The 27,535-nt window shown below is 52.4% G+C and overlaps 1 protein-coding gene across 1 annotated transcript in view; it reads right to left on the reverse strand.

Annotated features, from left to right (window-relative positions):
* Positions 1 to 27,535, reverse strand: part of LOC147086524 (uncharacterized) — a 121,737-nt gene that overhangs the window by 38,559 nt on the left and 55,643 nt on the right. Inside the window, exons 4-7 of the mRNA XM_085978263.1 lie at positions 26,478 to 26,485; positions 17,714 to 17,789; positions 12,746 to 12,808; positions 6,362 to 6,431 (exon numbers count right to left, since the gene is read on the reverse strand). Coding sequence (XP_085834389.1) covers positions 6,362 to 6,431; positions 12,746 to 12,808; positions 17,714 to 17,789; positions 26,478 to 26,485 — 217 coding nt within the window. The remainder of the gene's footprint in view (positions 1 to 6,361; positions 6,432 to 12,745; positions 12,809 to 17,713; positions 17,790 to 26,477; positions 26,486 to 27,535) is intronic.

The following is a 27,535-nucleotide window of genomic DNA, read 5'->3' on the forward strand; positions in this document are numbered from 1 at the left end:
GGACGACGAGACAGCAGAGAATCGAAGAACCGGATGGAGGTGAGAAGACGACGGAATGGAACCCGCGTACGACTGATGAAGGAGACGATCTTCGATTTTACCTAACAGAACAGTAGATGCTCCCACAACCCGACAATCTACCGAGAAAGGTTCTCAACCTGATGAAGTTAGCCGTGTTTATTAGTGTTTTACACTCGCAGAGACACAGAGATGAGCGAGATTAGGCCTTTTAGAACAGAGACACACGGATTACACCACCCACCCACCCTCTCCGGCTGAAAGTGAACGTGCGTCAGCCATCTCAAACCAGGCCTACAACACACACACACACCCACACACCCCCCCCCCCCCAGTTAGAGAGTGTAAAACCCACAGCACACGGGGAACGCTACAGTACACAGCTCTTCAGAGGTCACGCCTGAGGGGTTGTGATAAGAGTAAACAGGGAGAAACTGTTTCCACTGGCAGGAGGGTCGGAAACCAGAGGACACAGATTTAAGATGATTGACAAAAGAACCAGAGGGGGAGATGAGGAGAATGTTTTTTAACGCAGCGAGTTGTTGCGATCTGGAACGCGCTGCCTGAAAGGGCGGTGGAAGCAGATTCAATAGTGACTTTCAAAAGGGAATTGGAGAAATACTTGGAAACGGAAACATTTGCAGGGCTGTGGGGAAGAGAGCAGGGGGAGTGGGACTAATTGGAGAGCTCGTTCAAAGAGCCAGCACAGGCACGATGGGCCGAATGGCCTCCTTTTGTGCTGTCTGATTCAATGAGCCTTCTGCCTTTTTGTGTGATTGCTGGGGAGCTTAGGGAACGGCGACCCTTCGATCATGTGCCCACCCCCTCCCCAGCCAGTAATTGCTCTCGGCTCGTCAAGAAAAAAGCATTTCACTGACTAGATTACACTTCTTGTATTTAGTTATGTGACCAATAAAACTGAAAATTGAAATTAAGGCTGGAGGCTCCACGTTGGGGAGACGGTCCACAGCTGTAACGAGGCGGCGTGGAAATCCAAGGGACACGTTACAGCGGGCCACTCAGCTTCTCGGCCTGGTTCCCCGGAAGGGAAAGTGCTGACAATAAGCTGTGGTCGGACTTCCCCTTTTGAGTGGGCTACCTCACAGGAGGCAGACTCGCACTGTGTAACAACACCCAGAAACACCGCACCGGGTGGCGCGGCGGCCGCCGCGTATAGATTCCGCAGCAAGGTCGCGGCTATCGGCCGCACAGTGGTCATGCTGGTGCTTATACACAGGGAGGACGAGGACAACCAGTGATCCTGCTCTTGTAGAACGGGAAAGGCTGGATTAGCCCGTGGCTTTTTGAATTGTGGTCCGCGAGGGGGGGGGAAGAGGTGTATCTGGGGTTGGGGCGCATCGTGTGCGGTGAGCACGGCAGCGTGAGAATTCAGTCCGCCACACGCTTCCTTCCGCAGCAGCGCGTTAATGAAAAGGTGTTTGCAATGATGGCGCCGTTCCCTTTCGGGTGGTTGCCCTTGCCTGGGACGGTGGAGGGCCAGGGGAATGCCTCAGTATTGGCAGGGACTCCCACAGCTTTGAAACCCACCCATCTCGGGGCTGGTTACAGCCACGCTGTCCAAAGTACCAAGTGTGGGGTTCCCTCCCAACAGGAGGGGGATTGACAGGGTAGATGCGGAGAGGTCGTTTCCCCCCTGGCTGGAGAGTCTAGAGCTAGGGGGCATAGTCTCAGGATAAGGGGTCGGCCATTTAGGACTGAGATGAGGAGGAATTTCTTCATTCAGAGGGTGGTGAATCTCTGGAACTCTTGACCCCAGAGGGCTGTGGAGGCTCAGTCGTTGAGTATATTCAAGGCCGAGATCGATTAGATTTTTGGACTCTCGGGGAATCAAGGGTTCGAATGGGAAAGTGGAGATGAGGTCGAAGATCAGCCATGATCTTTGACATAAATCTTGTGTTTCATGTGGAAATGACTTATGAAATAATACTGGGCGGCCTGCTGGTGGCGCTGTCCAGGGAGAGTATAAATACTCGGGCACGAGCCCAGCTTGCTCAGGACATTCTTTAACAGGAACTAGTGAAGGACACAACTAGACCTCCATGTTGTAAAACAGTTGGTTAAAGCTTTGTTTAACGCTTAAAGTGCCTAGTAGTTTTCTTACGTCAATCTTATTGAATGGCGGGGCAGGCTCGAGGGGCCACATGGCCGACTCCTGCTCCTAATTCTTATGTTGTTACAGCGTTATGGAGGAGGGGGTGGTGGGGAGATGACAGAGATGTCACAGGTGGTCCCATCGCACTATCGGAGGCTGCATGCACCATCATTACAGCTGTTAGGTTACAGCGCCCGACACAGCAACTGCATTCAGCGAGCGAGCCGGCTCGCACAACGGCATCGCCGACCGTCGGGCGAGTCACGAGCGCTGGACGCCGCGGGTTAGAAACCGAGGCGGGTGCACAGCCGAGCGTGCAGGCAAACAGGCAGGCAGGCGGGCGGCAAGCGGGCCCAGAAAGAGAGCAGATATTTACATGGAGGTCATGTCATTCAGAGCATGGTCCAGCTCCTCGCTGATGGCTTTATACTTCAGTTTCTGAGCGTACAGCTCATCTGGCGGAGCGAGAACGAGAAGGCAGCAGCGGCCGGAGCGTGAAAGGAGATGGAGGAAAGCAGCCGGAGGATGTCAAGGTGATGAGCCGGTTGGTGGGAGAGAAAGTAAGTGGGACAGGGGAAGGAGAGGGACAGGGGAAGGAGAGGGACAGCGGAAAAGGAGGTTGGAAAGAAGGGAATGAATCAGAAGAAAGAAAACGTGAAATGTTAGAACAGGAAAGGAAATGGAAGTGTGATTTCAATACAGTAACTACCCTAATGAAGAGAGATGGCAGAACAGAACAGTTCAATTTCTAACACAGAGTGTGAAGTGCTGATCCCTCTCCCACTCCCAGAGTGTGTACAAAGTGGCTGCAGTGTGCACCATCTACAAGATGCACTGCAGCAACTCGCCAAGGCTTCTTCGGCAGCACCTCCCAAACCCGCCACCTCCTCCACCTAGAAGGACAAGGGCAGCAGGCGCGCGGGAACACCGCCACCTCCAAGTTCCCCTCCAAGTCACACACACCATCCTGACTTGGAAATATATCAGGCCGTTCCTTCATCGTCGCCGGGTCAAAATCCCGGAACTCCCTCCCTAACAGCACTGTGGGAGCACCTTCACCACACGGGACTGCAGCGGTTCAAGGCGGCGGCTCGCCACCACCTTCTCGAGGGCGATTAGAGATGGGCAATAAATGCTGGCCTTGCCAGCGACGCCCACATCCCGTGAACGAATAAAAGAAAAAAAGGTGCTGCACCCTCTCCCTGTCCCACAGTGTGTGCATGACGTGCTGATCCGAGTCGGAGTGTATGGGGAGGAGGTGGGTACAGGTCAGCAGGGACGCTGATGGGTTATTCTACTCTTACACAATAGCCGATTAGATCGTGATCCCGACTGGCCGACGTGCTCGTGTGGGGGTTTCCCCTCGGGGAACGGGAAGCCCCCGGCAGAACCCTGGAGTTACTGGGAACGAAGGGAATGTCAGGTTAAACCCGACATTACGGGAAGTCTGTGGCAAAAAGAGAGAGAGATGGACTGGGGTTGGCAAAACACCAGTAGAAAACCCATGGAAGTAAAACACGAATTTAACTCATTCACTCAGGGGAAAACCCACAGGCCCTCAATATGACTCGTACTAAGACAGTCTACCTGTTCGTTGAGATTCCTTACAGCACAGAAACAGGCCATTCGGCCCAACTGCTCCGTGCCGGTGTTTATGCTCCACACCAGCCTCCTCCCACCCCTCTTCATCTCACCCTATCAGCTTATCCTTCTATTCCTTTCTCCCTCATGTGTTTATCTGGCTTCCCCTTAAATGCATCGACGCTCTTCACCTCAACCACTCCCTGTGGTAGCGAGTTCCACATTCTCACCACTCTCTGGGTAAAGAGGTTTCTCTTGAATTTCCCTATTAACATAGAAACACAGGAGTCGGCCACTCGGCCCTTCGAGCCTGCTCCGCCATTCAATATGATCATGGCTGATCCTCTATCTCAATACCATATTCCCGCTCTCTCCCCATACCCCTTGATGCCTTCTGCGTCTAGAAATCTATCGATCTCCTTCTTAAATATATTCAGTGACTTGGCCTCCACAGCAGTCTGTGGTAGAAAATTCCACAGGTTCACCACCCTCTGAGTGAAGAAATTTCTCCTCATCTCAGTCCTAAATGTCCTACCCCGTATCCTGCGACTGTGACCCCTCGTTCTAGACCCCCCCCCAGCCAGGGGAAACATCCTCCCTGCATCCAGTCTGTTTAGCCCTGTCAGAATTTTATAAGTTTCGATGAGATCCCCTCTCATTCTTCTAAACTCTAGCGAGTATAAGCCCAATCGACCCAATCTCTCCTCATACGTCATTCCTGCCATCCCAGGTATCAGCCTGGTGAATCTTCGCTGCACTCCTTCCATGGCAAGAACATCCTTCCTCAGATAAGGCGACCAAAACTGCACACAATACTCAAGGTGTGGTCTCACCAAGGCCCTGTACAACTGCAGCAAGACATCCTTGTTCCTGTACTCGAACCCTCTCGCTATGAAGGCCAACATACCATTTGCCTTCTTAACCGCCTGCTGCACCTGCATGCTTACCTTCAGCGGCTGGTGCACAAGGACACCCAGGTCTCGTTGCACTTCCCCTTCTCCCAATCTATTGCCATTCAGATAATAATCTGCCTTCCTGTTTTCGCCACCAAAGTGGATAACCTCGCATTTATCCACATTATACTGCATCTGCCCAATCACCCAACCTGTCCAAATCATACTGAAGTTTCTCTGCATCCTCCTCACCCGGAGAAGCAATGGATTAAAGTCAGATTTCAGTGAAGCACCAGGCGTTCAATAAGTCACATCAGGGTGAGGTGTGGCACAGGGGCGTCAGAGAGGGCAAAGTGACTGACTCTGCTGCACTGAATGAGAGGAGGAGAAATTTCTTCACTCAGAGGGTGGTGAATCTTTGGAATTCTCTACCCCAGAGGGCTGTGGAGGCTCAGTCGTTGAGTATATTCAAGGCCGAGGTTGATAGGCTTATATTTGATTAGGCTTATACTCGCTGGAGTTTAGGAGAATGAGAGGGGATCTCATTGAAACTTATAAAATTCTAACAGGGCTAGACAGACTAGATGCAGGAAGGATGTTCCCGATGGCGGGGGAGTCCAGAACCAGGGGTCACAGTCTAAGGATAAGGGGTAAGACGTCACACAACACCAGGTTATAGTCCAACAGCTTTATTTGAAATCACAAGCTTTCGGAGCGCTGCTCCTTAGTCGGGTGAAGTGGAGAGATGCATAAAGACACAGCTTATATAGTCAGAGAATAATGTCAGATGTTATAAATGGCAGTTGGAAAGATTACCTGTAAACATCTGGCATTATTCTCTGACTATATATGCTGTGCCTATATGTATCTCTCCACTTCACCTGACGAAGGAGCAGCGCTCCGAAAGCTTGTGATTTCAAATAAAGCTGTTGGACTATAACCTGGTGTTGTGTGACTTCTTACATTTGTCCACCCCAGTCCAACACCGGCATCTCCACACTAAGGATAAGGGGTAAGCCATTTAGGACAGAGATGAGAAGGAATTTCTTCACCCAGAGAGTGGTGAACCTGTGGAATTCTTTACCACAGAAGGCAGTTGAGGCCAATTCATTAAATATATTCAAGAAGGAGTTGGATATATTTCTTAAGGCTAAAGGGATCAAGGGATATGGGGAGAAAGCAGGGACCGGGTACTGAATTTGGATGATCAGCCACGATCGCATTGAATGGCGGAGCAGGCTCGAGGGGCCGAATGGCCGACTCCTGCTCCTATCTTCTATGTTTCTATGATATATTTTTGGACTCTAGGGGGAAATCAAGGGATATGGAGATCGGGCGGGAAAGTGGAGTTGAGGTCGAAGATCAGCCGTGATCTTATTGAATGGCGGAGCAGGCTCGAGGGGCCGAATGGCCGAATCCTGCTCCTAACTCTTATGTTACCCCGCCCCACGTTAAACACGACCCCACGGTACACCAGGACAGGTCATCTTACTGCTGTTTGTGGGACCATGCCATGAACAAATTGCAACTTCAGAAGTAATTTATGGGCTGTGTCCCGAGGATGTGACAGGTGCTACGTAAATGCAGGTTTGTTCTCTCTTTGCTACCGATATGATTTGTGACATGCGCTGGTGTTATTTAAGCTGCAGTTTCACTGCATGAAGTGTACGTGAAGCCGGATCCCGTCCGTACGGCGCTAAGGGCCCCGACACAGGCAGCTGTTGCTGGATTCTCAGCACAGTTTGACCCAACGTACCTTCTAAATCGTCGATGGTCTTCTCCAGCTTCGCGACGGAGCGCTCTGCAAACTCTGCACGGGTCTCAGCCTAAAGGCAACAACGCACAGATTAACCCAGCGTAAAAACAACAACGATTTGCATTTATACAGCGTCTTTAAAGGTAGTAAATTGTCCCAAGGCGCTTCACCGGAGTTACGAAACAAAATTTGACGCCGAGCCGCATAAGGCGATATTAAGACAGGTGACTAAAAGCTTGGTCAAAGAGGTCGGTTTTAAGGAGCATCTTAAAGGAGGAGGGAGAGAGGTGGAGAGGTTTAGGGAGGGAATTCCAGGGCTCGGGGCCCAGGCGGCTGAAGGCATGGCCGCCAATGGTGGAGCGATGGAAATCGGGGGATGTGCGAGAGGTCAGAATTGGAGGAGCGCAGAGATCTCGGGAGGGGTTGTGGGGCTGGAGGAGGTTACAGAGATAGGGAGGGGTGTAGTGCTGGAGGAGGTTACAGAGATAGGGAGGGGTGTAGGGGCTGGAGGAGGTTACAGAGATAGGGAGGGGTGTAGGGCTGGAGGTGGTTACAGAGATAGGGAGGGGGCGAGGCTGTGGAGGGATTGGAAAACGAGGATGAGGTTTTTAAAATCTTTTCTGGTCTCCTGCAGAATCCCAGAGATAGGGAGGGGGTGAGGACATGGAGGGGATTTGGATAGGAGGATGAGAATTTTAAAAATCGAGGTGTTGCTGGTCCGGGAGCCAATGTAGGTCAGCGAGCACAGGGGGTGAAGGGCGAACGGGGCTCGGTGAGAGTTAGGATTCAGGCAGCAGAGCGCAATGAGAGAAAATCCCGTGGCCGACAGGTTTCCCTCCCCCCCCCCCCCGCGCCAGGTAGGTAGCAGGATCAGCTTCAGGGAGGGGGCGGGGGGGGGGTTTCGCGTGGTGGGGGGGGGGGGGGGTGGAGTCCACGGCTGGTGAGGTTCCATGCTTTCCACGTGGGGCCTGGAGAAGCACTCCTGCCCCATCATGATCACACAAGGGGAAAATTAAAATCGAGGACCGGGAGGTCATTGAGCACGGGGTGGGAGGGGTGGGGGTTGCGGTGATGGGTGAACGGGACCGTCCTGCATTTGTGATAAGATCTCAACAAAAAAAAGGCAGGGAGGTGGGGCACGAAGGGGGAAGTGAAGCCTCCCAACCACACAAACCAGGATGGAGCCAGGTGAGTCAGTCAGTCAGGGTCAAGGTCCCTGCTCCTTAGCAGCCTCTACTGGGAGCGCATGGCTGTGGGCACCGGGCCAGGACAGAAATCAGGCCCCAACATCCTCCACAGTTGGTCCAAGAGCGTGGCGACGCTTCAGGCACTGATGTATTAGGCGACTGCATCTACTGTACGCACCCCCCCCACCCCACACAGCGCTCTAAATTGAGGCAGTCGCTGGAGAGCGACCGCATCAGAGAGCTGCATTATTGCAGGTCTCACGAGCCGCCCCAGCCCGCCGGGTCAAAAGATCAGGACAATGAAACAGTTTGGGTGGAGGTAAGGAATAATAAGGGGAAAAAACCACTAGTGGGCGTAGTCTATAGGCCTCCGAACTGTGGCAACTCTGTTGGACGGAGTATCAATCAGGAAATAGTTGAGGCTTGTAATAAGGGAACATCTATAATTATGGGGGATTTTAACTATCATATTAATTGGACAAATCAAATTGGGCAGGGCTGCCTTGAGGATGAGTTCATGGAGTGTATTAGGGATGGGTTTCTTGAGCAGTATGTAACTGAACCGACCAGGGGGCAGGCAACCTTAGATCTGGTCCTGTGTAACGAGACAGGATTAATTAAAAATGTCCTAGTAAAGGATCCCCTTGGAATGAGTGACCATAACATGGTTGAATTCCATATTCAATTAGAGGGTGAGAAGGTTGGATCTCAAACAAGCGTGCTCAGCTTGAATAAAGGAGACTATGAAGGTATGAGAGCGGAATTGAGTAGAGTGGATTGGGAAAATAGATTAAAGGGTAAGACGATACATGATCAGTGGTGTACATTTAAGGAGTTATTTTACAACTTCCAAAAAATATATATTCCACTGAGAAGAAAAGGGTGTAAAAGAAAAGACAGCCATCCGTGGCTAAGTAAAGAAATTAAGGATAGTATTCGACTAAAAACAAGGGCATATAAGGTAGCCAAATCTAGTGGGAGGATAGAGGATTGGGAAAACTTTAAAAGACAGCAAAAAATAACAAAAAGATTGATTAAGAAAGGGAAGATAGATTATGAAAGTAAATTAGCAAAAAATATAAAAACAGATAGTAAGAGTTTTTATAGTTATATAAAAAGAAAAAGGGTGGCTAAAGTAAATGTTGGTCCCTTCGAGGATGAGACCGGAAAATTAATGGTGGGAAATATGGAGATGGCAAAAACACTGAATGAATATTTTACATCAGTCTTTACAGTAGAAGACACTAAGAATATCCCAACACTGGACAAACAGGGGGCTAAAGGGGGGGAGGAGCTAAATACGATCAAAATCACTAAGGAAGTGGTACTCGGTAAAATAATGGGACTCAAGGCGGATAAATCACCTGGACCTGATGGCTTACATCCTAGGGTCTTGAGGGAAGTGGCGGTAGGGATTGTGGATGCATTGGTAATAATTTTCCAAAACTCCCTGGACTCGGCAAAGGTCCCGGCAGACTGGAAAACTGCTAATGTAACACCCTTATTTAAAAAGGGCAGTAGACAGAAGGCTGGAAACTATAGACCGGTTAACCTAACATCTGTGGTAGGTAAAATTTTGGAGTCCATTATTAAGGAGACAGTAACAGGACATTTGGATAATCGTAATTTAATAGGACAAAGTCAGCATGGTTTTATGAAGGGGAAGTCATGTTTGACAAATTTGCTGGAGTTCTTTGAGGAAGTAACGTATAGGGTGGATAAAGGGGAACCAGTGGACGTAGTGTATTTAGACTTCCAAAAGGCATTTGACAAGGTGCCACACAAAAGGTTATTGCTTAAGATAAAAAATCACTGGATTGGGGGTAATATTCTGGCATGGATAGAGGATTGGCTATCTAACAGAAGGCAGAGAGTTGGGATAAATGGTTCATTCTCAGACTGGCAATAAGTAACTAGTGGTGTTCCGCAGGGGTCAGTGCTGGGTCCCCAACTCTTTACAATCTATATTAACGATTTGGAGGAGGGGACCAAGTGTAACATATCAAAGTTTGCAGATGATACTAAGATGGGGGGGAAAGTAGTGAGTGAGGAGGACATAAAAAACCTTCAAGAGGACATAGACAGGCTAAGTGGGCAGAGATTTGGCAGATGGAATACAATACTGGAAAGTGTGAGGTTATGCACTTTGGCAGGAAAAATCGTAGAGCAAGTTATTATCTTAATGGCAAGAAACTGGAAAGTACTGAAGTACAAAGGGATCTGGGGGTCCTGGTGCACGAAACTCAAAAGGTTAGTATGCAGGTGCAGCAAGTGATCAAGAAGGCCAATGGAATGTTGGCTTTCATTGCTAGGGGGATAGAATATAAAAATAGGGAGGTATTGCTTCAGTTGTACAAGGTATTGGTGAGACCGCACCTGGAATACTGCGTACAGTTTTGGTGTCCATACTTAAGAAAGGACATACTTGCTCTCGAGTCAGTACAAAGAAGGTTCACTTGGTTAATCCCAGGGATGAGGGGATGGACATATGAGGAGAGGTTGAGTAGATTGGGACTCTACTCATTGGAGTTCAGAAGAATGAGAGGCGATCTTATTGAAACATATAAGATTGTGAAGGGGTTGGATCGGGTGGATGCAGGGAAGATGTTCCCGGTGATGGGTGAAACTAGAACTAGGGGGCATAGTCTTAAAATAAGGGGCTGCTCTTTCAAAACTGAGATGAGGAGGAACTACTTCACTCAGAGGGTGGTAGGTCCATGGAATATGCTGCCCCAAAAAGCTGTAGAAGCTACATCATTACATAAATTTAAAACAGAAATAGACAGTTTCCTAGAAGTAAAGGGAATTAAGGGTTACGGGGAGCGGGCAGGAATTTGGACATGAGTCTAGGTTCGGATCGGTCATGGCCCTGTGGGTAGCGGAGCGGGCCCAGGGGCCGTGTAGCCTGATCCTGCTCCTATTTCGTGTGTCTAATTCTGTTAGATTCAGGAGATGGTTCTGTGATAGTGGATTGGCGGTTAGGATCAGATCAGCCAGGATCTTATTGAATGGCGGAGCAGGCTCGAGGGGCCGATTGGCCTACTCCTGCTCCTATTTCTTATGTTCTTATGTTCTCTCCGAAGAGAAGCGAGGTCAGATCCCCCTCCCTTTCTACAATGGGAATCTCGGGTCTCTCGAGAGCCGCCACAGGGTCCTGGCCGGAGAGTTGGTACCAGGGAGCGAACAGGGGAGAGCAGTGTGCGCTCTCCCGCTTTGGCGCTGTTGCTTAAATTAGCTGGACTGGGTTTGGTCTCGGATTCAATCCCCAGGCTGTGCCAAGTTGGATAAATACTCGATGGGGGAAAAAAACTGCGGGGCTACGGGGAAAGTGGAGGGCAATGTTCCCTCTAAATTATCTTTCTTTATTTCAATACGCAGTCCCCTTTAAATTTTCTGCGCATGCGCGGTGACATGAATCAGTCATTCATGAAAGAAAGACTTATGAAATAATACTGAGCGGCCTGCAGGTGGCGATGTCCAGGGAGAGTATAAATACTCAGGCACGAGCCCAGCTTGCGCAGGACATTCTTTAACAGGAACTGGTGAAGGATACAACTAGACCTCCATGTTGTAAAACAGTTGATTAAAGCTTTGTTTAACGCTTAGACCAAGTGCCTAGTAGTTTTCTTACGTCACGCAGTAGTTCAGGAGGAAAAGCTCGTGAGCGGCCTGCGCTGGGACCTTGCGGGTTACTGCGTGGCCACGCACGCGCGGCTTAGAGGGACCGCTGGGTGTGGGACTAATTGGTATCTCGTTCGAGGAGCCAGCGCAGGCACGGTGGGCCGAAAGGCCTCCTTCGGTGCTGCATGTTTCTATGTTCCAGTGTGATTTGGACAGGTTGGGTGATTATACAGCATCTGCCATGCATCTGCCCAATGTGGATAAATGCGAGGTTATCCACTTTGGTGGCAAAAACAGGAAGGCAGATTATTATCTGAACGGCAATAGATTGGGAGAAGGGGAAGTGCAACGAGACCTGGGTGTCCTTGTGCACCAGTCGCTGAAGGTAAGCATGCAGGTGCAGCAGGCAGTTAAGAAGGCAAATGGCATATTGGCCTTCGTAGCAAGAGGGTTCGAGTACAGGAACAAGGATGTCTTGCTGCAGTTGTACAGGGCCTTGGTGAGACCACACCTTGAGTATTGTGTGCAGTTTTGGTCGCCTTATCTGAGGAAGGATGTTCTTTCCATGGAAGGAGTTCAGCGAAGATTCACCAGGCTGATACCTGGGATGGCAGGAATGACGTATGAGGAGAGAGTGGGTCGACTGGGCTTGTACTCGCTGGAGTTTAGAAGAATGAGAGGGGATCTCATTGAAACTTATAAAATTCTAACAGGACTAGACAGACTAGATGCAGGAAGGATGTTCCCGATGGTCGGGGAGTCCAGAACCAGGGGTCATAGTCTAAGGATAAGGGGCAAGCCATTTAGGACTGAGATGAGGAGGAATTTCTTCACCCAGAGCGTGGTGAACCTGTGGAATTCTCTACCACAGAAGGCAGTGGAGGCCAATTCATTCAATATATTCAAGAAGGAGTTAGATATATTTCTGAAGGCTAAAGAGATCAAGGGATATGGGGAGAAGGCAGGGACAGGGTACTGAGTTTGGATGATCAGCCATGATCTCATTGAATGGTGGAGCAGGCTCGAGGGGCCGAATGGCCTACTCCTGCTCCTATCTTCTATGTTTCTATGAAGTTGGCTGATGAAGGAAGGGCACGATAACTGGGCTCGGCCTGGATTTTAAATATTTTTTTTTGTAATGCGTAGAATCAGCTCGGGTCGCTACTCCCGATCACTATCCAACGACACCGTCCGGAGAGCTGGAGGACAGAGATCGGATGCAGATAGGGTCGGGGCTCTGCTGTGATGGACCCCACGGTCCAATAGCTCGTCGATACTGGCCGGGCTTTTGGCTCTTGGTGGCCATTTGGACGAGGCACCATGAAACCGTATCCCAACGTGCACTTAAGGGGAAGCTAGACAAGTTTACGAGGGGAGAAAGGAATTGAGGGATACGTCGATAGGGCGAGATGAAGGAAGGCGGGGAGGAGGCTCCTGTGGAGCATGGGCTGGTTGGGCCGAATGGCCCGTTTGAGCTTTAAATACTACGTAACGTTAATGCCGTGAGGCGAGGAGGAGTGAAAGGATACAAGGGTTGAATCTGATCGGCATAAACCAAAGAGCAAAGCATTCTCACCTCCTTCAGCTTATCAGTCAGGAGCTTGATCTCTTCCTCATACTTGTCTTCCTTTTGAGAGTACTACGAGAGGGGGGAGAAAGAGAGAGAGACTGGATCAAACAATCGGAGACACTGTACACAAATCATATCCGTTACCCGTCATTGGAGGCAACTTCAGGAGTGGGAGCCCGGGAGAATGCTGCTCCACCAAACCCACTTATGTCCTCAAACCAAGTTCGTTTTTTAATTACGCAAGGACCTCTCGAGTACTAAAGTGGAGAAGTTATGCTGAACCTTTATAAAGCGCTGGTCAGGCCACAACTGGAGTATTGGGTCCAGTTCTGGTCACCACACTTTAAGAAGGATGTGAAGGCCCTCGAGAGGGTGCAGAGGAGATTGACCAGAATGGTTCCGGGGATGGGGGGGATCTTAGCTACAAGGACAGGTTGGAGAAGCTGGATTTGTTTTCATTGGAGCAAAGGAGGTTGAGGGGCGATTTGATCGAGGTGGACAGGATTATGACGGGTTTGGATAGGCTAGACGGGGAAAGGCTGTTCCCACTAGTTGATGGTACAAGGACTAGGGGACACAGATTTAAGGTTTTGGGCAAGAGATACAGTGGGGGGAACGTGAGGAAAAACTTTTTTACGCAGCGAGGACCTGGAACTCGCTGCTGACGGAAGTGGTGGAAGCGGAGACACTCAGTGTTTTCAAGGGGAGACTGGATAGGCACTTGAGGGAAATAAACTTGCAGGGCTACGGGGATAGAGCGGGGAAATGGGATTGACTGGATTGCTCTAGAGAGCCGGCACGGACTCGATGGGCCGAATGGCCTCCTTCTGTGCCGTTATGACTCTCTAACCAGCAGTTTACAGTGTGAACAGGATATTAGAGAGGGCGATACAGGAGCAAGAACATCTTGCTGCAGTTGTACAGGGCCTTGGTGAGACCACACCTTGAGTATTGTGTGCAGTTTTGGTCGCCTTATCTGAGGAAGGATGTTCTTGCCATGGAGGGAGTGCAGCGAAGATTCACCAGACTGATACCTGGGATGGCAGGAATGACGTATGAGGAGAGATTGGGTCGATTGGGCTTATACTCGCTTAGGTTTAGAAGAATGAGAGGGGATCTCATTGAAACTTATAAAATTCTAACAGGACTAGACAGACTAGATGCAGGAAGGCTGTTCCCGATGGCGCGGGAGTCCAGTACCAGGGGTCACAGTCTAAAGATAAGGGGTAAGCCATTTAGGACTGAGATGAGGAGGAATTTCTTCACCCAGAGAGTGGTGAACCTGTGGAATTCTCTACCACAGAGGGCAGTGGAGGCCAGTTCATTAAATATATTCAAGAAGGAGTTGGATATATTTCTTAAGGCTAAAGGGATCAAGGGATATGGGGAGAAAGCAGGGACAGGGTACTGAATGTGGATGATCAGCCATGATCGCATTGAATGGCGGAGCAGACTCGAGGGGCCGAATGGCCTACTCCTGCTCCTATCTTCTATGTTTCCATACACTCATAGCCCAAAATAGGCGGTGGTTTACGCAGTCAGGACGTGAAATCGTATTTAAGGCACAGCTGCCGTGCAAAAACAGCAGAGGAAAGGGAGTTTCACTGTAGATCCTCTTACGCAAGAGACTCAGGAAGTCACTGCAAGCTTAACTTCCGCATTTTCATTGCACACGTTTCCTGATTTGCTTTCACCGTTTCGACGCCGTAGGATCAGGCTGATCTGCCCCCAAGCACAGCCTCCCATGTGGTGGGGATAGAGGAGGCAAATAACCTCGGAGTCAGTTAACAACTTGCGCTGATACGTGCCTTCGGGACGTCCCAAGGCCCTTCGCAGACGATGAATACATTTCGAAATTCTCTCACTTTTATCTAGGGAAATGTGGCGGTCGATTTGCGCACAACAAGCTCCTGCAAATCAAATTCAGTTGGTTGAGGGAGGAATCTTACCCAGGACAAATTTTAAGCCCTTTGCAAAGGGCTCGAGCGCGTAAGCTAAGCACACATTCCAGTGTAGTACCGAGAGCGGGCTGCTTTCCCAGGGGTGCTGTCCATTGGGATGACACACGGTGTCAGCTGTGGTTCAGTGGGTAGCACTCTCTCCCCTCATGAGTCAGAAGGTCGTGGGTTCAAGTCCCCACTCCGGAGACTTGAGCACATAATCCAGGCCGACACTCCCAGTGCAGTACTGAGGGAGCGCCGCACTGTCGGAGGGGCGGCACTGAGGGAGCGCCGCACTGTCGGAGGGGCGGCACTGAGGGAGCGCCGCACTGTCGGAGGGGCGGCACTGAGGGAGCGCCGCACTGTCGGAGGGGCGGCACTGAGGGAGCGCCGCACTGTCGGAGGGGCGGCACTGAGGGAGCGCCGCACTGTCGGAGGGGCGGCACTGAGGGAGCGCCGCACTGTCGGAGGGGCGGCACTGAGGGAGCGCCGCACTGTCGGAGGGGCGGCACTGAGGGAGCGCCGCACTGTCGGAGGGGCGGCACTGAGGGAGCGCCGCACTGTCGGAGGGGCGGCACTGAGGGAGCGCCGCACTGTCGGAGGGGCGGCACTGAGGGAGCGCCGCACTGTCGGAGGGGCGGCACTGAGGGAGCGCCGCACTGTCGGAGGGGCGGCACTGAGGGAGCGCCGCACTGTCGGAGGGGCGGCACTGAGGGAGCGCCGCACTGTCGGAGGGGCGGCACTGAGGGAGCGCCGCACTGTCGGAGGGGCGGCACTGAGGGAGCGCCGCACTGTCGGAGGGGCGGCACTGAGGGAGCGCCGCACTGTCGGAGGGGCGGCACTGAGGGAGCGCCGCACTGTCGGAGGGGCGGCACTGAGGGAGCGCCGCACTGTCGGAGGGGCGGTACTGAGGGAGCGCCGCACTGTCGGAGGGGCGGTACTGAGGGAGCGCCGCACTGTTGGAGGGGCCGTCTTTCGGATGAGACGTTAAACCGAGGCCCCGTCTGCCCTCTCGGGTGGACGTAAAAGATCCCACGGCCACTATTGGAAGAAGAGCAGGGGGAGTTCTCCCCGGTGTCCTGGGGCCAGTATTTATCCCTCAACCAACATCACTAAAAACAGATGATCCGGTCATTATCACAATGCTGTTTGTGGGAGCTTGCTGTGCGCAAATTGGCTGCCACGTTTCCTACATTACAACAGTGACTACACGTCAAAAAAAGTACTTCATTGGCTGTAAAGGGCTTTGGGACGAACAGAGGTGGTGAAAGGCGCTGGGGAAATGCGAGTCTGTCTTTCCTTCCAATGCCCCACCTACCTGCAAAAGACCCCATGGCACAGCTGGAAGAGCCGCTGTCTCCAGGTGTCCTGACTGACGTTCGACCTCCACCCAGTGCCCCCAAAAAACAAGTCCATTAACTGGTCGTTGTGGACGTTAGATTGTGTGCCATTAACGGTCTCTGCACTCCACATTTAATACGCTGTGCCAAAGGCTGTGGTGCAATAAGACACCAATCATAGTACAGGAAACTTTGTGCTATCCGGCACCGACGGGACCGAGCTGTTGCCGTCCCATCAAAACTGCCGGACAAACCAGCGCTAATGTTAAAACATACGGAGCTCCGTATCTGGCAACAAACCCTGACAGCTTCTAAACAGTCGGCTGTACCTTGCAAGCGTCTCTGTAGCTTAGCAACAGCTTCAGCGAGACCTTGCAGAGCCTGACTGGTGAAAAAAAAAAGCAACGAAAAGAAAAAAAAACCTAACGAAACGGCTCCTGATTTTTACCGGTGGCTCGAGCATTCCGGACAGTTAACCTCCGGATAAACCAAAGTTTCCTGTATTTACAGCCCAGAAACAGGCCGTTCGGCCCAACTGCTCCGTGCCGGTGTTTATGCTCCACACCAGCCTCCTCCCACCCCTCTTCATCTCACCCCATCAGCGTATCCTTCTATTCCTTTCTCCCTCACGTACTTCTCCAGCTTCCCCTTAAACGCATCTGTGCTATTCGTCTCAACCACTCCCTGTGGTAGCGAGTTCCACATTCTCACCACTCTCTGGGTAAAGAAGTTTCTCCGGAATTGGATTTATTAGTGACTATCTTATATTAAAGGCCCCTAGTTCTGGACCCCAACACGACTAGTACAGGAGCCATTATCTCCTGTTGAGTATTTGATCAAGAAAGCATAGGAACGTAGGACTTGCCAGGCGAAAAAATACCATCTAGTTCGCCTTCAACCGTCCTGATGCAATGAGAAAGGGTGTTGGCTTAATCACGGCAATCAATCGCTATCAATGAGTCTACAACAGACCCAGGCACGAGGCGAGGAAAACCCCCCAGTGGCGGCGAGCGTTGCATAGAAACATAGAAGATAGGAGCAGGAGTAGGCCATTCGGCCCCTCGAGCCTGCCCCGCCATTCAATGAGATCATGGCTGATCGTCCAAATTCAGTACCCTGTGATGTAAGAAAACTACTAGGCACTTGGTCTAAGCGTTAAACAAAGCTTTAATCGACTGTTTTACAACATGGAGGTCTAGTTGTGTCCTTCACTAGTTCCTGTTAAAGAATGTCCTGAGCAAGCTGGGCCCGTGCCCGAGTATTTATACTCTCCCTGGACAGCACCACCCGCAGGCCACTCAGTATTATTTCATAAGTCTTTCTTTCATGAATGACTGATTCATGTCACCCTGTCCCTGCTTTCTCCCCATATCCCTTGATCCCTTTAGCCTCAAGAAATATATCCAACTCCTTCTTGAATATATTTAATAAGTTGCAAAGAATAGGTTCAAAGTATTGTAACTGCAATAGAAACCGAAAACGCTGGCAGCGCTCAGCGGGTCAGGCATCATCGGTGTGAAGACGATGATAACTGCAGCTGGCTCCTGCCTGGGCTTTGCGGGGCGGAGGATCCTTTGAGGACTTCTTGCGAAGCACGCAGCGGCGGGAGGTGGGGGGCGGGGGGAAAAAAAAAAAAAGGGACCGGGGACAGGAAGAAAGGAACAAGGGAACCGGGGGAAAAGGGCAACCCCTACCTTCTCAGCCTGGGCTTCCAGTGACTTGAGATTATTCGTCACATTTTTAAGCTCCTCTTCCAACTCTGCACACTTGCTGTTGGTGCAGGGAGAGTGAGGGAGAGAGGGAATGGAGGAGGGGAGGGGAGGGGAGAGGAATAAAGTGGCAAGACAGAGGTAAGAAAAAGCAACCAGATGATGGGTGGGGGGAGGTGGGGAAAAGAGAGAGAGAGGCAATCAATAAAGAATAAGCGGTGTACACAAAAAATAAAAATTGCACAGGCAGGAAAACAGATAGAGAACAAAAAGTGAAATGCAGAGGATCACGTAGCTGCCGAGAGATCTCGGGCAACGCACTCAAAATTTATGCTCAGATTCTCCAGTTTTGTTTGCAAGTAAAAGGTTATGTGCACAGGGTGATTAAGCACATCACTAAAGTAAGCCGCCAGTACGAAGGATCGATTTTAAGTTAGCGTCAAGCAAATTAAAGACTAGTAAATTACCCGTCGCATTGTCAGTGAGGGAACTGTTTTTTTTCCCCTCTCAAGAGGGCGACGAGAGTCGGGAAGGACTTGCTCCACGGAGCCGCCTATTGGCAAGAGCCCGCAACTACACCGTGACAGTTGACATGGCAAAATTGAATGGGAAGTGTCGACACAGAAATTTCAAATGGTAAATGTTGACGAAAGCATGACCAAATTAAATTGTGACAAGGTTTAGGGACAGAAGTGTGCAAAATTTTAATATATATATAAATATCAATCTCCTGTGGGCACTGCACGTAGAGAGTAAAGACCGAGTGAAGCCCTCAGTTGAAGTGGGGTTAAACTGTGGCGCATAATTGGATAATTCAATCATTTTAACATCCCTATTTTTTATGGAATTCTTTGACAAAAATTATACCAATTTTGGAGGCGGAGTTGGTTGGGACAGGAGTCTCCCCCAAGGAGGAGCTGGGAGACACAAAAATGAAGCGCTGTGGAGGCCCCACTGGCAGGTGGGTGTAACTGCAGCGTGACGAGTTTACATAGGCTATTTCCATTATAAAGAATTTGTAACGGGGAAAGCTGACACGGGAAGTGAATGCAGACACAATTTCTTCAGTGTAGAGATATATTAAAGGATTTCATTACTCAAAAAAAAAGAGCAAGAAGTGTTTAGAATAATCTGCCAAGTAGGGTGGGTCGAGACAAAACAATAAGACCTCAAAATGCAGCTGGATGGTATCGTGGGGTAGTTAGAGAGTACGAGGGGGACAGGCTTCGACAGGAGAGTTTGGGTACTGGAGGATGGGCTTAGACAGGCTGAAAGTCCTCACCTCCCTGATCTTTCTTGCATATTGCCGATACATGCACGGGGCCAGCGCAACAGTGGTGCAACGCATCACAGTGCTGCGGTGCCAGAGAGGATAAGATGATAAAAAATAGGAGCAGGATTAGGCCACTTGGCCCCTCGAGCCTGCTCCGCCATTCAATGAGATCATGGCTGATCTTCGACCTCATCTTCACTTTCCCACCCGATCCCCATATCCCTCGATTCCCTTAATATTCAAAGATCTCTGTCTTGAATATACTCAACGACTGAGCCTCCACAGCCCTCTGGGGCAGAGAATTCCAAAGATTCACCGCCCTCTGAGTGAAGAAATTCCTCCTCATCTCAGTCCTCAATGGCCGACCCCTTATCCTGAGACTGTGACCCCTGGTTCTAGACTCTCCAGCCAGGGGGAAACAGCCTCTCAGCATCTACCCTGTCAATCCCCCTCAGAATCTTACATGTTTCAATGAGATCACCTCTCATTCTTCTAAACTCCAGAGATTATCGGCCCATTCTACACAATCTCTCCTCATAGGACAGCCCTCTCACCCCAGGAACCAATCTAGTGAACCTTCGTTGCACCGCCTCCAAGGCAAGTATATCCTTCCTTAGATAAGGAGACCAGAACTGTGCACAGTACTCCAGGTGTGGTCTCACCAAGGCCCTGTACAATTGGAGCAAGACTTCCTCACTCTTATACTCCAACCCCCTTGCAATAAAGGCCAACATGCCATTTGCCTTCCTTATTGCTTGCTGTCCCTGCACGCTAACTTTGTGTTTCCTGTACGAGGACACCCAAATCTCTCTGAACACCAACTTTTGAAAGTTTCTCACCATTTAAAAAATATTCTGTTTTTCTGTTCCTGCTAAATCAGAGTATTGTATGGCTCCACGCTATAGGACGGACTGAGGCTTTAGAGAGGGCAGCACACAGTCTCTCTAGGATGCTGCACGCTACGAGGAAATACAAATACGACGCGAGGGTCGAAAAATTGGGTCTTTTTTAGCTGGCACACCCCAGATTACGGGGTGATATGATAGAAGTGTTTAAAATTATGAGAGGGTAGATCGAAGCGGATTCTTTCCAGTACTCGAGGGGGTCAAGAATGAGGGGCCGTAGTTACAAGGTTAAATGGAAGAGATTTAGATCGGAGGGCAGGAGAAACTTCTTCAGAGGGAGGGAGGGGGAGAGAGAAGGAGGGAGGGAGGGGGAGAGAGAAGGAGGGAGGGAGGGGGAGAGAGAGAAGGAGGGAGGGAGGGGGAGAGAGAGAGAAGGAGGGAGGGGGAGAGAGAGAGAGAGGAGGGGGAGAGAGAGAGAGAAGGAGGGGGAGAGAGAGAGAGAAGGAGGGGGAAGAGAGAGAGAGAAGGAGGGGGGGAGAGAGAGAGAGAAGGAGGGGGGGAGAGAGAGAGAGAAGGAGGGGGGGAGAGAGAGAGAGAAGGAGGGGGGGAGAGAGAGAGAGAAGGAGGGGGGGAGAGAGAGAGAGAAGGAGGGGGGGAGAGAGAGAGAGAAGGAGGGGGGGAGAGAGAGAGAGAAGGAGGGGGGGAGAGAGAGAGAGAAGGAGGGGGGGCAGAGAGAGAGAGAAGGAGGGGGGGAGAGAGAGAGAGAAGGAGGGGGGGAGAGAGAGAGAGAAGGAGGGGGGGAGAGAGAGAGAGAAGGAGGGGGGGAGAGAGAGAGAGAAGGAGGGGGGGAGAGAGAGAGAGAAGGAGGGGGGGAGAGAGAGAGAGAAGGAGGGGGGGAGAGAGAGAGAGAAGGAGGGGGGGAGAGAGAGAGAAGGAGGGGGGGAGAGAGAGAGAGAAGGAGGGGGGGAGAGAGAGAGAGAAGGAGGGGGGGAGAGAGAGAGAGAAGGAGGGGGGGAGAGAGAGAGAGAAGGAGGGGGGGAGAGAGAGAGAAGGAGGGGGGGAGAGAGAGAGAAGGAGGGGGAGAGAGAGAGAGGAGGGGGAGAGAGAGAGAGAAGGAGGGGGAGAGAGAGAGAGAAGGAGGGGGAGAGAGAGAGAGAAGGAGGGGGGGAGAGAGAGAGAAGGAGGGGGGGAGAGAGAGAGAAGGAGGGGGAGAGAGAGAGAGAAGGAGGGGGAGAGAGAGAGAGAAGGAGGGGGAGAGAGAGAGAGAAGGAGGGGGAGAGAGAGAGAGAAGGAGGGGGAGAGAGAGAGAGAAGGAGGGGGAGAGAGAGAGAGAAGGAGGGGGAGAGAGAGAGAGAAGGAGGGGGAGAGAGAGAGAGAAGGAGGGGGAGAGAGAGAGAGAAGGAGGGGGAGAGAGAGAGAGAAGGAGGGGGAGAGAGAGAGAGAAGGAGGGGGAGAGAGAGAGAGAAGGAGGGGGAGAGAGAGAGAGAAGGAGGGGGAGAGAGAGAGAGAGAAGGAGGGGGAGAGAGAGAGAGAAGGAGGGGGAGAGAGAGAGAGAAGGAGGGGGAGAGAGAGAGAGAAGGAGGGGGAGAGAGAGAGAGAAGGAGGGGGAGAGAGAGAGAGAAGGAGGGGGAGAGAGAGAGAGAAGGAGGGGGAGAGAGAGAGAGAAGGAGGGGGAGAGAGAGAGAGAAGGAGGGGGAGAGAGAGAGAGGAGGGGGAGAGAGAGAGAGAAGGAGGGGGAGAGAGAGAGAGAAGGAGGGGGAGAGAGAGAGAGGAGGGGGAGAGAGAGAGAGGAGGGGGGAGAGAGAGAGAAGGAGGGGGAGAGAGAGAGAGAAGGAGGGGGAGAGAGAGAGAGAAGGAGGGGGAGAGAGAGAGAGAAGGAGGGGGAGAGAGAGAGAGAAGGAGGGGGAGAGAGAGAGAGAAGGAGGGGGAGAGAGAGAGAAGGAGGGGGAGAGAGAGAGAGAAGGAGGGGGAGAGAGAGAGAGAAGGAGGGGGAGAGAGAGAGAGAAGGAGGGGGAGAGAGAGAGAGAAGGAGGGGGAGAGAGAGAGAGAAGGAGGGGGAGAGAGAGAGAGAAGGAGGGGGAGAGAGAGAGAGAAGGAGGGGGAGAGAGAGAGAGAGGAGGGGGAGAGAGAGAGAGAAGGAGGGGGAGAGAGAGAGAGAGAAGGAGGGGGAGAGAGAGAGAGAAGGAGGGGGAGAGAGAGAGAGAAGGAGGGGGAGAGAGAGAGAGAAGGAGGGGGAGAGAGAGAAGGAGGGGGTGAGAGAGAGAGAAGGAGGGGGAGAGAGAGAGAAGGAGGGGGAGAGAGAGAGAAGGAGGGGGAGAGAGAGAGAAGGAGGGGGAGAGAGAGAGAAGGAGGGGGAGAGAGAGAGAAGGAGGGGGAGAGAGAGAGAAGGAGGGGGAGAGAGAGAGAGAAGGAGGGGGAGAGAGAGAGAGGAGGAGGGGGAGAGAGAGAGAGGAGGAGGGGGAGAGAGAGAGGAGGAGGGGGAGAGAGAGAGGAGGAGGGGGAGAGAGAGAGAGAGAGGAGGAGGGGGAGAGAGAGAGAGAAGGAGGGGGAGAGAGAGAGAGAAGGAGGGGGAGAGAGAGAGAGAAGGAGGGGGAGAGAGAGAGAGAAGGAGGGGGAGAGAGAGAGAGAAGGAGGGGGTGAGAGAGAGAGAAGGAGGGGGAGAGAGAGAGAGAAGGAGGGGGAGAGAGAGAGAGAAGGAGGGGGAGAGAGAGAGAGAAGGAGGGGGAGAGAGAGAGAGAAGGAGGGGGAGAGAGAGAGAGAGGAGGGGGAGAGAGAGAGAGAAGGAGGGGGAGAGAGAGAGAGAGAAGGAGGGGGAGAGAGAGAGAGAAGGAGGGGGAGAGAGAGAGAGAAGGAGGGGGAGAGAGAGAAGGAGGGGGAGAGAGAGAGGGGGAGAGAGAGAGAGAAGGAGGGGGAGAGAGAGAGAAGGAGGGGGAGAGAGAGAGAAGGAGGGGGAGAGAGAGAGAAGGAGGGGGAGAGAGAGAGAAGGAGGGGGAGAGAGAGAGAAGGAGGGGGAGAGAGAGAGAAGGAGGGGGAGAGAGAGAGAAGGTGGGGGAGAGAGAGAGAAGGAGGGGGAGAGAGAGAGGAGGAGGGGGAGAGAGAGAGAGGAGGAGGGGGAGAGAGAGAGGAGGAGGGGGAGAGAGAGAGAGAGAGGAGGAGGGGGGAGAGAGAGGAGGAGGGGGGGAGAGAGAGGAGGAGGGGGGAGAGAGAGGAGGAGGGGGGAGAGAGAGGAGGAGGGGGGAGAGAGAGGAGGAGGGGGGAGAGAGAGGAGGAGGGGGGGAGAGAGAGGAGGAGGGGGAGAGAGAGAGGAGGAGGGGGGAGAGAGAGAGGAGGAGGGGGAGAGAGAGAGGAGGAGGGGGAGAGAGAGAGAAGGAGGGGGAGAGAGAGAGAAGGAGGGGGAGAGAGAGGAGGAGGGGGAGAGAGAGAGGAGGAGGGGGAGAGAGAGAGGAGGAGGGGGAGAGAGAGAGGAGGAGGGGGAGAGAGAGAGGAGGAGGGGGAGAGAGAGAGGAGGAGGGGGAGAGAGAGAGAGGAGGGGGAGAGAGAGAGGAGGAGGGGGAGAGAGAGAGGAGGGGGAGAGAGAGGAGGGGGAGAGAGGGAGAGAGAGAGAGAGAGAGAGAGAGAGAGAGGAGGAGAGAGAGAGAGACGAAGGGGGAGAGAGAGAGAGAGACGGAGGGGGAGAGAGAGAGAGACGAAGGGGGAGAGAGAGAGAGAGACGGAGGGGGAGAGAGAGAGAGACGGAGGGGAGAGAGAGAGAGACGGAGGGGGAGAGAGAGAGAGACGGAGGGGGAGAGAGAGAGAGAGACGGAGGGGGAGAGAGAGAGAGACGGAGGGGGAGAGAGAGAGAGACGGAGGGGGAGAGAGAGAGAGACGGAGGGGGAGAGAGAGAGAGACGGAGGGGGAGAGAGAGAGAGACGGAGGGGGAGAGAGAGAGAGACGGAGGGGGAGAGAGAGAGAGACGGAGGGGGAGAGAGAGAGAGACGGAGGGGGAGAGAGAGAGAGACGGAGGGGGAGAGAGAGAGAGACGGAGGGGGAGAGAGAGAGAGACGGAGGGGGAGAGAGAGAGAGACGGAGGGGGAGAGAGAGAGAGACGGAGGGGGAGAGAGAGAGAGACGGAGGGGGAGAGAGAGAGAGACGGAGGGGGAGAGAGAGAGAGACGGAGGGGGAGAGAGAGAGAGACGGAGGGGGAGAGAGAGAGAGACGGAGGGGGAGAGAGAGAGAGACGGAGGGGGAGAGAGAGAGAGACGGAGGGGGAGAGAGAGAGAGACGGAGGGGGAGAGAGAGAGAGACGGAGGGGGAGAGAGAGAGAGACGGAGGGGGAGAGAGAGAGAGACGGAGGGGGAGAGAGAGAGAGACGGAGGGGGAGAGAGAGAGAGACGGAGGGGGAGAGAGAGAGAGACGGAGGGGGAGAGAGAGAGAGACGGAGGGGGAGAGAGAGAGAGACGGAGGGGGAGAGAGAGAGAGACGGAGGGGGAGAGAGAGAGAGACGGAGGGGGAGAGAGAGAGAGACGGAGGGGGAGAGAGAGAGAGACGGAGGGGGAGAGAGAGAGAGACGGAGGGGGAGAGAGAGAGAGACGGAGGGGGAGAGAGAGAGAGACGGAGGGGGAGAGAGAGAGAGACGGAGGGGGAGAGAGAGAGAGACGGAGGGGGAGAGAGAGAGAGACGGAGGGGGAGAGAGAGAGAGACGGAGGGGGAGAGAGAGAGAGACGGAGGGGGAGAGAGAGAGAGACGGAGGGGGAGAGAGAGAGAGACGGAGGGGGAGAGAGAGAGAGACGGAGGGGGAGAGAGAGAGAGACGGAGGGGGAGAGAGAGAGAGACGGAGGGGGAGAGAGAGAGAGACGGAGGGGGAGAGAGAGAGAGACGGAGGGGGAGAGAGAGAGAGACGGAGGGGGAGAGAGAGAGAGACGGAGGGGGAGAGAGAGAGAGACGGAGGGGGAGAGAGAGAGAGACGGAGGGGGAGAGAGAGAGAGACGGAGGGGGAGAGAGAGAGAGACGGAGGGGGAGAGAGAGAGAGAGACGGAGGGGGAGAGAGAGAGAGAGACGGAGGGGGAGAGAGAGAGAGAGACGGAGGGGGAGAGAGAGAGAGAGACGGAGGGGGAGAGAGAGAGAGACGGAGGGGGAGAGAGAGAGACGGAGGGGGAGAGAGAGAGACGGAGGGGGAGAGAGAGAGACGGAGGGGGAGAGAGAGAGACGGAGGGGGAGAGAGAGAGACGGAGGGGGAGAGAGAGAGACGGAGGGGGAGAGAGAGAGACGGAGGGGGAGAGAGAGAGAAGAGGAGGGGGAGAGAGAGAAGAGGAGGGGGAGAGAGAGAAGAGGAGGGGGAGAGAGAGAAGAGGAGGGGGAGAGAGAGAAGAGGAGGGGGAGAGAGAGAAGAGGAGGGGGAGAGAGAGAAGAGGAGGGGGAGAGAGAGAAGAGGAGGGGGAGAGAGAGAAGAGGAGGGGGAGAGAGAGAAGAGGAGGGGGAGAGAGAGAAGAGGAGGGGGAGAGAGAGAAGAGGAGGGGGAGAGAGAGAGAGAGAAGAGGAGGGGGAGAGAGAGAGAGAGAAGAGGAGGGGGAGAAAGAGAGAGGAGGAGGGGGAGAGAGAGAAGAGGAGGGGGAGAGAGAGAGAGAGAAGAGGAGGGGGAGAAAGAGAGAGGAGGAGGGGGAGAGAGAGAAGAGGAGGGGGAGAGAGAGAGAGAGAAGAGGAGGGGGAGAAAGAGAGAGGAGGAGGGGGAGAGAGAGAGAGAGAAAAGAGGAGGGGGAGAGAGAGAGAGAAGAGGAGGGGGAGAGAGAGAGAGAAGAGGAGGGGGAGAAAGAGAGAGGAGGAGGGGGAGAGAGAGAGAGAGAGAGAGGAGGGGGGGGGGGGAGAGAGAGGGAGGGGGAGAGTTGCGAGGCTGTGACCAGGGTTAGTGGCCAAGGCAGAAAACACGTCAACATTCGAGATTAGATCGGCTAAGCGAATGAAGGAAAGGGATATGGGAACAGAGCAGGTAAATGCGATTAGAAGTAATTTCTCGGGCAGTGCGTAAACGCCGAGACGGACCGCTTGGGCCGCGCTGTAACTTCTGTGCATTTCTACGCACCTCTGGCTTTAAGAGCGGGGGCAAGAAAACAAACGGGGGTGATGTGCCTTCAATAACCACAAAACTAGAAGTTATAAACTTTTAACAAGTTGGCTTTTAATCACTAAGATCAGAGCTAACATCTCAACACACTGACTGGCTCGCAGGAATGAGTTATAAAGATCCTGGGATCTTTATGTAAGAGAAGTCAGGGGTGGAGCCAAGAGCCAAGACCTGGAACATTCCAGGTTAGTCAGGAAAGAGGAAGTGAAACTATACGCCGTGTGGGGGAGGGTAATATACATGAGTGCAAAACAAATACAGGCAAGAACAAACACATTTCATTACAGGGGGCAAGAAAACAAACGAAGCAGATATCAAACCGGCACGCCCGTAAACTTTTATATTTAGATTCGTAGAAGTCTTAACAAGTGCGTGAAATTAATTGGACGCGCGGAAATAATGGTGCGGATATTCATGGCGCTACACATAGCAAAATGAAGCATCCCCAGTTTCTCTCGTTTATCCGCAGCTTGGGAGTGAGTGAGGGAAACTCATTTGAAACAAGTGCGAAAACAAAGGCAAGACGTTCAGTACCTTTTCTTCTAACGCAGTTAAGGCTTTCAAGTTCTGATCCCTGCTTCTAAGCTCCTCGTCCAGTTTCCGCATTGTGCTGTTAGTGTCCACAAGGCACGTGCAAGGGGGGTCAAGGGTCAAGTGGGATGATTTGGTAATGTACAGCATGCAAAGGAATCGGAACACACAAAAAAAAACACAGGATACAAAACAAAAAGGGGAAAACAGTCACGATAAGCTCTGTCGACCTAGAGCCCCGAGAACTTACACAAGTTGAACAAAAAGCAAGTTAAAATGGAAAGGTTCACAGCGGGATGTCACTTTTCCTCGAGAAACTTTTTTTTGGGGAATTATTCGTTCGTGGGATGTGGGCGGCGCTGGGAGGCCGGCATTTATTGCCCGTCCCAGTTGCCCGGGAGAAGGCAGTGGTGAGCCGCCTTCTTGAATACATCAGAGTGGCTCGCTTGGTTGTTTCGGAGGGCAGTTAAGAGTCAACCACATCGCTGTGGGTCTGGAGTCACATATACCCGGCCAGACCGGGTAAGGACAGTAGATTTCTGGAGTCACATATAGGCCAGACCGGGTAAGGACAGTAGATTTCTGGAGTCACATATAGGCCAGACCGGGTAAGGACAGTAGATTTCTGGAGTCACATATACCCGGCCAGACCAGGTAAGGACAGTAGATTTCTGGAGTCACATATAGGCCAGACCGGGTAAGGACAGTAGATTTCTGGAGTCACATATAGGCCAGACCAGGTAAGGACAATAGATTTCTGGAGTCACATATACCCGGCCAGACCGGGTAAGGACGGTAGATTTCCTTCCCTAAAGGACATTAGTGAACCCAATGGGTTTTTACGACAATCCGGTAGTTTCGTGTTCACCATTACTGATACTGGCTTTTTATTCCAGATTTATTTAATTGAATTTAAATTCCCCAGCTACCGTGGTGGGATTTTGAACTCACGTCTTCGGATCATTAGTCCAGGCCTCTGGATTACGAGTCCAGTAACATGACCACTATGCTACTGTACCTAGTCACTGCTCAGGCCAAGATAAAGAATTGCAAACGTTGAG

The sequence above is a fragment of the Somniosus microcephalus genome, unplaced genomic scaffold, assembly GCF_052327205.1.
Source record: "Somniosus microcephalus isolate GS21.2 unplaced genomic scaffold, FLI_Smic_1.0 unresolved_chr7, whole genome shotgun sequence".
NCBI lineage: Eukaryota > Metazoa > Chordata > Chondrichthyes > Squaliformes > Somniosidae > Somniosus > Somniosus microcephalus.